Raw genomic sequence first — 12,618 nt, forward strand, 5'->3', positions numbered from 1 at the left:
GCGCTAATTTAACACAAAAGTGCGGCCTTGGATTCTCACTACATACTTAGAGACATAGACAGCTTGTATTTACTTTGTAGCATCTACTCTGTCTTTCAATTTGATGTACATATATTGTTTGCTGAGCATTTTCTCAAAGGCATGTTTACCAGATGAGATGATGAGCGTAGTAACTGTGACATGAAGGTGGCTTTTAGTTCTGACATGAGCCAGATGCATAAAAGTTTATGCAAATTTACGAGTGAATCTGTATTCCTCTACTCATATTTGGAAACCCGTGCCTACGCATGGTGCTCTTTTATAAATCTCAATCAAAGCGAAACTTTACACATGTGCATGATTTCCACTTAGAGCTTTCATAATGAATGATGTAAATCCTCCCTTATTCCTCATTTGCATATAAATCAAGCAGTGATTAGACATGACAATAATAAAAAAAAAACACAGCAAAGAAGAAGTGCAATTTCCTCAAATCTGAGACTGAGACACTAATATGAGTCGTGGACTAATTAAAATGTGTATTTGGTGATCTCAGTTCTGGAATCACGAACATAAGAGAAACTAGTGATGGGAGAAAAAAAGCTTTCACCTCTGGAAGTTCAGGGCAGAGGATCCTGGCAGAAGTAAAAACAAAATAAGACAGAAAAAAAAAAAACGGAGACTGCAAACAAGAGGCAACAAGTACATCAGATCACAGGAGGAAAGCAGGCCATCATATACAGCTAGCACCCACAATTATTACACCGAAAAAAATAACAATAATAAGAGGAAGATGATGAAGAAGATGAGAAAGAACAAGCAGAACATGGAAAGGTCTGATCAAGTTGAAATTTGTAAATGGTACATATACAGTTACTGTAGGTTCATAAGTATTTGGACATTGTTTCACTGTTTGCTTCTGTACACCATCACAGTGACTCTTTGAAGATCTGACAGAACATCTTCAGGGAGATAAAAGATCTAGAACTGAAAGCTGCTCGTGTTTCTTTTTTTACCTCCTTAATTTATAATAAAATGAACAGGAAACAGGTCTCATCTGGTCATAAAACTGCTTGTCAGTCAACCACCCAACTATATAGGCGATTGTCTATTAAAATGGCAGTAATTCCTAAACAATATTAATGGGACACTTTTGTTAAATCCCTTGAACTAAAGCTTAAAGTCTGCACTTCAATCACAGGTTGACTGGTTGATTTAAAATCCACTGTGGTGGTGTGCAGAGGCTAAGTTATTGATGATGCGTTTATGAGCTGGAAATATATATATTGATAACAGGGAATGCAAGCTCAGCCAAACTGGCTGTTTTTCTTCACTTCTGTCTCGGTTCATTTTTCATCTTCTCTCCATTCTGTCGGGCTTGCCTCACGATGGTCTGTCACGGTCTGGAGTACGAACACGGTCCACACATTCTTCCTTTACAAATACCAGTTTGTGCATGGGAAGAGGTGTGTGTATTTTTGTGCACACGGTGTGTCTTTTTAAAAAAAATCCACAAATGACCCGAACAGCTACCATGAATATGTTTATCTTTAATTACTCCTAGCCAACTAGGAGTCAACTAGGAATATTCTCAGAGAACAGCGCTGTTTCGAAGCTTCGTTACGTGGAGTTTATTTTCATTTGCATTCCCTTTGTTGTGTGTGAACTGGGAATGCAGCAGCATTTACACTGCGTTATCAGCGAGCCAACCATGAGCACATGTCCTGGGTGAGTGATTCTGTACTTCACGATTGCATGTCCACACAATTCTCTAAGCCGTTCTGCACATAATGCCCCGAAATTCATTTCACATATTAACACCAGGTGTAAAGCGGGCTTCAGTCTGCCTGAAGCACTGCTAAAGCTTCAATATATTCAAATTACATTATGTACATATTGATTAAATTAATGTGTTTTAATAAGTAGCTCTGTGTCCTTCTACTCACTTAGAATAGCCGATTCAGTAAATAAAAAAATATATCCTTAGTCCTGTATTTAATCATATCTACACAGGCCAGGTAACTATAACACATGTGCTCATGAAGAGACTCATAAGCAAAGCTACAAATATGAATAAATAAATAAATCCACAAAGGAAAATTAAATGATTGTGTAAAATCAACCTCAGGTAATCTTAATACTCTCAGTGTCTATGTGGGATGTGAGCGAAAAGCTCCCTGCAAACCAAACCTGAGTGCGCGTCAGTAAAAAATAATAAATGCATTAAGTATTGCACGGCTGAGTTAACAAAATAATTGTCTGCCAGTACATGTGCGATCCGACACAGCGATGAACGAAATACATGATTTGAAAATTTGCACATACAGGGGTACGCGATCTAAAACAAGCTCCAAATGTTCTTCTTCAGTGACTCTAAATAATACATGTAAAAGCACTGATTCAGAGCCAATGGCAGCCAAGGTGTAGCTGTGACGAGACACATATATTTCCTCTTATTCCTCCCGCTTACAAATGAGCCAGGGGATTGGTGGTGGATTAGTGCTTGTTTACACAAGGATAATAATGTCGGATAATAAAAGTGTGTATGTTAACATTCTTGTCCAATTATTTTTTTTTAGGTGGTGGACCAGTGTTCGAGTAGATTATAAATGTGAACCGTAACCAGAGAGGATCACCGCCACTCTGTGATTTGCAAAGGAACAGAAAATCTTTTTGTTTTGAGCGTGAGCTCATTTCAGCCCATCCCAGCCTGCTGCAGGTTCAGATCTGGTAGAGGCTCTGTTTATTCGTGTGGCTCTCCTGGCTCTCAGTGACACCAGGTTCAGTAGTCTTTCTAACTCATCCCCAGAACCTGCCAGACTATTAGAGCCAAGCCCTCCATGGTCTTCCCGTGATCCCCTCCATTCCTCTGTCTGTAAGTCCCAGGCCCTGAGGGGGGGCATAAGTTGAGCTGGGTGCAGGTTTAGCCCTGGGGGACTGGACGGATATCCTTCATAGGCTCGCCGAGTTGGGGGTAGAATATCATAAAGGCTCTCCGTGTCTTCATTTTGTTCCGGATCATGTCTGGACTCTTGGTACTCTTCATACACGGGCGAGGAGCTGTCGTCACAGCTGTCTTGGTCCTGCAGCTGCTGATCTCCGTGGTCCTGGTGTCCCTCCATGTCCTTGGTCCTAATGTTCATATTCCTTCCTTCCTCCTTGTACCTTCTCTTTTCTTTTCTGTCCGGGGTGTGTTTTCTCTCCCACTCTCCAGACTGATTCCTCTCCCACTGAAAGGTCCTCCTCCCAGTTTCCTGTGTCCTCTCACGGCTTTTGTCCGCGTTGTAGCCCATCACCCTGTAGTCCAGCTGCAGAGAGTGCGTGCTGCCTCCGCGTCTGATGTTCTGCTGGGTGTCAATAAGCTCATAATGGGATCCTAACTCAGGTGGACGCAGTCGTGATGGCGACACCCAGCTTGAAGTCTGACAGGAAGACTCCCAGCGGTATGCTGAAAATACAGTTTGGCATAGTTTCAGTAATAAACAGCATGGATTTAAGGACAATCTAAGAAAGGAATGGAACTTAACACGGTGTAATAGCAACATATGTCTTTTTCCATGGAAAAATCTTTGCTTCTAAATCACTGGAAGCATATAGTTTTACTGTAGTGTGCACTACAGTGGTGGTCCCACCGGTGGGACACAGATCTACTGCAGTAAAATATGATTTATGTAGGAAAAGCACAGCGATGCTATCACGCAGACCTCATTCAGCTTGTATCATTTATTGTTGCTATTAACCGATAAAAAATCTGGAGCATGAACTTTTTTCAGCTGTTGCATACAAGTTAAAGAACCACAGTGTTACAGCACAGTGTGATGAAGACTCAGATCTAATCAGTCTAATAGGATCAGCCGGCGAAAGGTGTCCATCGGTAAATAAACTCCTCGTCTAAAACAGCAGTATCGCTGCAATCTTATCTCCAGCAGGTAGAGAGTGGTGACACCAGTAACTACACTTCTGTGCATCTGTTATAGGAGGACTGTTGTGATTCTTACAGCTGCACACACATTTCATTGTCACTTACGCTTCTACCGCTGCCCTTGTAAAAACAAAAAAAAAACTAAAGACAAATAAAATAAATAAAATGAATGAAAAAAGCTTTCTCAAGGTGTAAAACCACCAACATCTGGAAAAAAGTTGCCAATTTTATTATCAATTTTGAACCCATTTCCGAATAGCTTGCATATTATCTGGCTTGTCGTGTTTATTTTGCTTCTCCCCTTAAATTGTCCCCATGCTTATTATCTCTACCTTTGATTGGGTTTATTTTTGCACAAGAAATGAAGCACGCATGATAGTGTGTGCATGTGTGCATGTGTGCGCTGCATGTTTGAGAGGTGTAGCAGGAGACCCACAAAGTGCCAGTAAGTGGGGCTTTCTGTTTGTTCCGTGGGATTTCTCCAGCGTGTTTGCTTCGTGTAATCGCTCCAGTTCTCATTTACTTTTTTATTAATGTGCAAATAAAATTAGTCGACATTTTATTTATTTATTTATTTTAGATTTCAGTTCATGCTGCTAAATGGACTGACACAGAACTCCCCGCTAATCCACAACTTCCTACAAACTACAGCATGCAGGTTGCATAATTCATGGTTTGGTTAATGAGCTGTGAGGGGAAAAAATATCATATTGATGAAGTGAGAGGAGGCAGAGGGGTCACCCTGTGTGTGGGACAGAGAGTACACTTAATTACTGTGCTTGTGCCAGCCACTACTATATAATTCATGACACATGTGTGGACACAGATATCTAACGGACTGCCATGCCAACGAGATCTTACTGCCATGCCATGCTTGCCTCAAATATCTGTCTCTGGTTAAAAAAATGTTCTAACGAAGGGTTAAGGGAGGGGGGGAAAAAAGAATGCTCTTACAATCCACAATGTACTCTTTGATGAACTCTACGCAAATCTCATCTTTGCTCTGCAGGTGATGACTCGCTGTCAGTAAAATGGGAAACAAAACAAATATCTCATGGGACGGCGAACCTTTGATGATGAAATTCTCGGTGAATGCAAAAGGAGACGGCGAATTATGACACAGAAGAAAGCACGCTTCGACAACAAGAGAGGGAAGCTGGCAGAGAGCCATTTAGCACACCGCTTATACCCACAAACACAATTCATAATAGATAATACATGCACACAATCATGCTGCAACTGTATACAAAAACAGAAAATGGAAAAATACCACGATATATCCGATTCGCTTTTTTCACATTTCTTCTTGCTGTGCTTGAAAATAAACTTGTGAGATTGAAAACTTTATTAAAAAAATGTTTTGTGCAAAAACAGAAAATTCTGAATCCAAAGGATGTCTTCATAAAAAAACCACTGGACAAACATCATTTAATTATCTTTGTCTGAAATGAAGCTGCGTGTGCTTCAGCAGGCTGGCAGTGACTGAGGCATAAACACACTCTTGCTCTGGGTTGGAAACGAAATGCTTTGTAGACCTAGTAAATTACATGCAACCGAGAACAAACAGACTTGGTAACTATGAGCCAATTAATATTGATTGCAAGAGTGTAGCACAAGCAACTGACAGCGGAGTAGGGATCTTAAAGGATAGGTGCAACTGGATTGTGACGGCCCCGGTGTTTGTTTAAGGAAAGCCATGCATTCGCTAAGAGCAGAAAGTCAGTGTTCAGACTGTAGATGATTCCCCCCCCAAAAAAATTTTGAAAAAGAAAGTGTTTGAAGCTGCCTTCTCCTCTGCTGTTCTGGGCGGATGTGAGGCTTAGCTCAAAGTGCCCCTAATCCTCTGAGACCCTCTGCAAGGCCGGGGTGAAAGCTTTGTTTGCTTGGAGCTAGGACTGCTGCGCCCAATTTAGCAGTCATCAGAATTCAAAATTTCTTAATTAACTATGAAGCAGAATACGTTTTAAAAGTATCTCTGGACATAATATTTTTATTTCATCAAAGAGCTGCCTGAATGTTGTACCTGAAAGCCCTACACTGTTTGCTACACACAGGGCAACAGAAACTGACTCACATTCCAGTTATTTTTCCCGACCTCCGAGGTCAGAAAACATAATCGGAAACTGGAAGCCTGCATTGACATTCAAAGAGTGGATAGAGTCGGCATAAATAGACATAGTAATCTGTACTATTGGGCTCTGATGAAAGTATTCAGAGACAATACTGCAAAGGATGCAAAAGGTCAGGTTGTGGGTTCTCACCCCTGACAAATAAAGTCAAAGAAATGGCAAATTAATACGATGTTTTTCCATTGCGTTGCATCTCACTCACCAGGGCTGCTACGCCGCTGTTCTTTGTCCATGTTTGACACTACAAAGGCAGAGAGAAAGGGAAAGTCAGAGACAGAGCGAGACAAACAACCCAGAAACCAAAGGGGAAAAACTGAAACACAGAGAAATCCGGTGTCAGAAACTGACAACAAATATTAGAAATCTAAGCAGGATGTTTAATTCGTAATAAGAACGGGGGCTGAATGGCAGCGGCTCGGCTGCATTCAGTAAATCTTTTTGCTCTGCCGCTGAACAAATATGTTGGCGTCGGAATGACAGACACAAAGAAGACAGGGGAGTTAACAGAGGATTTTCCTTCATACCTTCACTTTCAATGTTATCAACAGTATCATTGACGAGACGTATCACTGTCACTATGGAGGCTAGGCAGAAGACAGAAAGAGAGAAGAAGAAATGGAAATAATCTCAGTGCATTCATGAACAGGGCAAGGTTTTATACAGTGGAGGTGACTCAGAGGTGCTGAGAACACGGAGGAAGCATGTTGCAAACGTGTCTATATACATGTGGTGTCTGTGCGTGCGCGTGTGTGTGTGGGTGTCCTGTAAGAAAGCGAGGACTCTTTGCAGCTACACTAATTAGACAGGAAATAAAGCACTGACATAGATTTCCTATGTAAAGAACACAACCACACACACACACATCAGCATCATTACGGTGCTTGACTTCCACCCTCTTATAGTTAGCCAGTGGAAAATCAATGCTATCGAGTTATCTGGGAATTGTAGCTTTGAAAAAAAGATGCACAGGCAACCTGTGCATATTGGTTGCATTAAAGCATTTCCACTTCTCTAATATCACCCTGCTTTTCAATAATTACTACAGGCCCAGCATTTGATTTTACACTAACCTTCATTTAACCAGGCAATTCATTAGGAACTAATTCCTATTCACAGTGACAGCCCTGCGAAAGGCGAACCCTCTCAAGGGAACTAAGAAAGAAATGTCAGATGCTTAAAAGACGGCGGCACACATTCAGAAACCATTTAAAACACTCCCTGCTTGAATACAGTCACAAGACGTAATAACACGTGGCAGCAAGCAACACATAATTGGCAGTCTATCTAACGGACAACAGCATCAGGCAACCAAGAGCAAAGCAAGAACAGCACGCACAAACAGCGAGCAAAGACAACAGCAGCAGCAAGACAACAAGGTTAGAAGGATATGCATGCAGAACATGAAGCAGCGGACAGACTGAAGATGGAAGACACTGGTAAACCGAGAAACAATTACATGTTTCAGTGAGAATGCTTGACAAATCTGTCCACTTTTAGGACTTTTTTCTGCAGAAAGTTCCAGGCTTTAGTTGAAGGAGTTTAAAATGATGGTGGGACAAAGAAGGTACTGGTGTGGGGAACATTACCTACAAACTTCTGGCAATTAAAATGCGCTTAAGTTAATTTGAGTATCAGAGTCTTACCGTTGTCATCGAAGGACTCTGAAGTGTAGGAGCTAAGTGAGTGCTCCTCGGAGGTGGAGTCCGAGAGACACCCCAGCCCGTCCGCCAGCTCCGACACGTCTAATGTAAAAACACAAAACAACACTCATTCACATCAGCAACTTTCACTCATGGTAAATTAAATGTAGGTTCAGAATTGAAAGACGTGTTCAGATATCCGAACCGTTCAGATCTGAAAAGCTCAGTAACGCTTGTGCTGTATTTACATTTAAAAGCTTAACTTCGGCTAATAAGAAGCTTCTAAAGTCTGAGCTAAAATAACCTCGCATCAGCTTTGAGTTGGATTTCTATCAGGGTGAAAAGAAGAAAGGATCAGAGTGACCGAAAACTCTCTACTTTGTTCATTCAGTGCACTCATGGGGAAAAAATGTGTCCACAGATCCGTCACTCCGCCTGTCCATTCATTTTCTTTCTAGCTGGCTGTGTTCGGTTAGAAGAGCGAGGCTAAATCTGCTATTCATCTACTTTTGACTCAGATAGAGCATATTTAAAAAACATATTTGACCTGCAGAATGATTTTTTTTTCCCATAAAGGCTTCCTCGCTGCTTTGATGTACAGCATTTTCCACAAATCCCAGTACACCTACTGCAAATCCAGGTCTGTCCATTTAATGCTGTCAGCACTATCATGGAGGGGGTGAAGACCACCGAGTTACTGGTGGTTATGTAACTGCTGAATAACTGCTTAAAGAAAAAAAGCAAAATAGAGCAAATTGCATGACAACGTCACTGCGCTACAGGGTAGGGTGGCAAGTAGGTTTCTGTTTTGGGTCAAGCTTTTCATACTGTGGTAATCAAAGGTCTTCTTTTATGTTACAACCCTGCAATTTTGTCTGCGCACACAAATCAAATTAAATTTTGTTTGGAGAAATCTACCAGGCCTAATATCTCCAGTTTTCCTTAACCTTTACATCTGCAGAGGCATCATTTCAAATAAACTGGCGATTACAAGTCAGTGTGGTCTTTTTTCGTGCCTTTGCCGAGCTGTTATTTGAAGGTTTGTTTCCTTCAAATCACTCCAAGTGTCCTCTGAGTGAGAGTCAAACAACTGCCCGGAGGTCCGTAGCAGGTACTTATGACTTCAGATAAGCTGTAAAGACTGTTTACAACACAGCCAGAGGCAGGTGAATTTCTCTACCAGGTGCCCCTTATGTAGAAGCAATGAAGTCTTTTTTTTTTCTTCATTTTTGCTCAAATTGGGAAAGAAATACAGAGGACCAGCAGAGTGGAAAGGCTGAGCTGTGAGATCAATTGTTTGTGCAAAATAAAACTGCATGCAAAGAGCCAGTTTTGCTGATGTGATTAAAAGTAACTTTTAGCAAACTTTTGGGAAAACTAAATAGGCTTTTATTTAGTAGATGGAACAAACAGAGAGGAAAAAAAGAGAGAAATAGAAAATAGAAAGCTATTTAAATCCATTTTACTGCCTTGCTGCTATGTAGCGATGGATCTTAATGTGAGAATCATTGATTGGCAATAAATGGTCTGGGTTCTGAATATTTCCTCATGAGCATCTTTTCAGATGAATTCTTCTCCAGATGCTTGTATTGAGTCACAGTAAACAAAGATGCACTAACAAATTATATGGCATCAAGTCAAAAAAGTAAATCAAAAGTCTTTTTATTCAGCTCATTTTGGAGCAAAGATGCCAGTGTCACATTAACGCAACGTCTCAAGAAAAATACATTTTTCAAGAAGACTATACAAATATTTTATGTCATGCAATTGCTTCCCGCAGTTCCAGCTGTACCTTAATACATCCCAGCACACAGTTGTTCCTGTGGGTGGGTGGGTGTAAATTCATAATAACAACAGAGATTTTGTGATAGCGTTTTGAATCTCACACCTCTACACAACAGTTTACCCTTGTCTGACAGGTGTGACAGAATTTCAAATCTTCAAAAATCTTGTTTTTCACTTCACGTTTGGTAAGCAAGCATTCAGGGCTCGGCCCATCTTGTGACCAAATCCGTACTCTGCAACCGTGTCCGCGAGGGCCGGGATGTCTGGACATCAACCTCAGCTTTCTGAGCTCAAGCTACGTAGTCATGGTTCAATACATATGGAAGAAGCGAAACGCTCCTGTGGGAATGTGATCAGTAAGGCAGTACCATCAATCAAACTAAACAAGAAAGACAGTGCAGCAGCCACAGGTCTAATTCAGGATGCAGGCAAGGGGACACTTAATATAATCAGGTTTTGGAAAAAGCAAAAATGTTTTACCCTTTCTTTCTTTCTTTCTTTCTGTTTTTTTTCTTACAAGTTCCTATAATTAAGACCCACCCAAACTACTTTCTTTGCCGAGCCAGTTCAGTAAAATATAATGTTACGCTGATTTAAGTGATACAGTCTACAATTTGGCTCCCTTCTTATTTTATGTTTTTTTCCAGACAAGTTTTCAGCATTTCAGTTTGAAACACTAACAATTACCAAGCAAAACAGAGCCAATCCAACAGTTTCAACTCAAAGTCATTTTCAGCAAAATCAAACATAAATGTCAGTCAAAGCGGCCGCGCTCCTAACTCCAGATGGATGAGTTAAAAAAAACTCTCAGAGTTGAAACACTCCATAGAAGCCAGACTGTAAACATGCTGTAAAGTTGGACATTTTAAGCATATGGGGAATAGCTCTCTCTTGAAGCCAGCCTATTGTGACAGCTAGAGGAACTGCAGTTTGTGGCACATCTGCACTGGCTTCAATATTCACCTCCAGAGGTCACGCCTCGATCAGTTCACTCTGAAACACCCAACTTTAGAGCAGAAATGACCATTTTTAGAACCAGGTTTTAATCTCTGTGGCATGTTGTCCTCCTGTGAACATGCTAAAAGTCTTGAGTCTGCCTTCACTTTTTAGTATTTTGCAAGTAACCTAAGAAATAGGTGCAAAAGTTTACCGTAACAAGTGCAAACATACATGGAAAAAGAGTATTTAAGGGGAAAACAGAGTTTGTACAGTTCAAACCTTTTTTTTTTTCAATGTCAGTCTTCAGAAATGACTTCCTGTGAGTGAAACAGTTCATAGTTAGTGTTTAAAATACTCCTCCATGAAGAAGACATCCTGAAGAGTTACCAACAGTTACCAAAAAAACTCCAAACTATAGAGTTCAGTATGAGGCCTGATTTGTTCAAAGAGTATTTTCCAAGTATTTAATTATTCATCCCATTTTATTTATTTATGATCGAACGGGTAGTAACAGAAAATAACCATAGTTACTAACAGGGATGTTCCCTGGTTAGTAACTATTTCATGTTTTGACCTGTGGCCTTGTTATTGAAATACACATTATTGCACTTGCTTGTGGCTGTCGTGGTGTAAATAACTTACAAAACTCATTTGCAATTGATTAGTTAACCTGGCAGTTAACACTGCAGTCATTAACACAGTAATCTTGAGGTCAGTTTTCTATAAGGTTTATCATCATTAAATTAATAGACTGGTGGTGTAAATGTGAGTAGGTGGTGCTGGTTCTTTTTTTTCTTTTTTCTACAGACACTCAGCGGGGGACCAAATAAATAAAATAACCTATTTCCCATTCCTACAGGAAAAAATCAATAATTAACAGCCAGGAAGTTCCCACCGCAAGCTGTATTATTCACACAACAGGCTGGACAAAGGATCGAAATATCTGACGCCTACCTGCGCACTGAAATGCAACGTGGTTATTTCATCGACAGAGAACAGACTGGGAAGAGTGTTGGCAGCTAAAATATCAGACGGATGCTGAATTACAATGACATTCTTCTCTCCTTCGGTTTGGTGCCTGTACGGCTGACAAAGGTAGGTGTGAAGCAAATTTAAGGAAAAATAAAAAGAGGGAAACTTGACAGAGAAGTTGGGTGACTTTGTGTGGGAGTGTTCCAACTACTTTGATTTTAACTGAACTTTATTTTTTATTTTTTCTTTCTTGCTTTTTTTTTTTTTTTTTTTTGCAAAAGTAGGACAAGAACATAGGACATCAGTTCTGGCTGATTACCCTGACCATTCAAACAGAAGTGCCCACAAGATCCAAGAGAGTTATCCTGATACAAGTGGACATAATTGCCAATTTCAGCAGTGTAACAGAAAGTTCTATTACCCATTATTGCTCCTAGGAAATAAATAAGAAAACTGAAATGATAGCAAAATAGAAAATATTACTTTTTAAGCACTCTTGCTTACTCTGGGCCATTTTCTTTGATGTGTGTGATCAAAAGGCATAGAGCACTGTGAAATGAGCTCTCTCAGTGAAGATGGTGGTATTGGTGTAACACAATGTGTTCATGGCCTGTGTACGCTTTGCCTTTTTGATCAGGTTAGAAGCTGTGTGCGCACATGCGTGTGTGTGTGTGTGTTTGCAGGCAGATTGTTGCAGTCTTACCCTGTGGACTGTTATCTCTCTGTGTTCTCTCCAGCTCAAAAGCTCTCTGCCCCCACTCCTCCTCTCTCTCATCTCTAGCCCTCTCCAGCTCTTTCTCCCTCATTTCTTCGCCTTCCCAGGACACTTTGTGGGCCGGGCTATGCTCTGAGCGGCAAGCAGATGCTGAAGGGAGATTGGGTGCCACACTGCACACTGCGACGCCCCGCCTATTGGCCATACCTCGGACATTAGACATGTCTGAGAGGAAGCTGCTAATCTGCAGAGACACAAGAAAATACCCAGAAAGTTCGGGTAAGGGCAAGCCAGGTAGTTACTATTCAGAAACTCGAAATGCAAACAAATTTATACAGGATTTCATGCATTATTAGAAAACAAATCATTATTTCATTCTTTGTGCAATTACACGCACAATCAGAAACATACATAAATTATCAAATGATTGCTTTTTGTAAAAACAATACAATATTCTGCACCGGTGTACGACCTTTCTGTTTTATATTTCCAATAATTCCAATTGATTTTCTGATACCATTAATTGTTTTTCTTAAT

At 40.6% G+C, this 12,618-nt stretch overlaps 1 protein-coding gene across 2 annotated transcripts in view; it reads right to left on the reverse strand.

Annotated features, from left to right (window-relative positions):
- Nucleotides 1-504: 504 nt before the first annotated feature.
- The window catches only part of fat3b (FAT atypical cadherin 3b), a 69,313-nt gene continuing 57,199 nt past the window's right edge, over nucleotides 505-12,618 (reverse strand). Inside the window, exons 47-52 of one of the 2 annotated variants that reach the window (XM_086308799.1) lie at nucleotides 12,070-12,325; nucleotides 7,674-7,772; nucleotides 6,555-6,614; nucleotides 6,233-6,271; nucleotides 4,856-4,921; nucleotides 505-3,427 (exon numbers count right to left, since the gene is read on the reverse strand). In XM_086308799.1, coding sequence (XP_086164925.1) covers nucleotides 2,670-3,427; nucleotides 4,856-4,921; nucleotides 6,233-6,271; nucleotides 6,555-6,614; nucleotides 7,674-7,772; nucleotides 12,070-12,325 — 1,278 coding nt within the window. In that variant the 3' untranslated portion in view covers nucleotides 505-2,669. The remainder of the gene's footprint in view (nucleotides 3,428-4,855; nucleotides 4,922-6,232; nucleotides 6,272-6,554; nucleotides 6,615-7,673; nucleotides 7,773-12,069; nucleotides 12,326-12,618) is intronic. The other variant, XM_086308800.1, reaches the window with a different exon arrangement.

This window comes from Aulonocara sp. 'chitande type north' Nkhata Bay, linkage group LG10 (genome assembly GCF_057382095.1).
Source record: "Aulonocara sp. 'chitande type north' Nkhata Bay isolate Kocher_YH1m ecotype deep benthic linkage group LG10, A_spYH_male_GT1.1, whole genome shotgun sequence".
NCBI classification, from domain to species: Eukaryota; Metazoa; Chordata; class Actinopteri; order Cichliformes; family Cichlidae; genus Aulonocara; species Aulonocara sp. 'chitande type north' Nkhata Bay.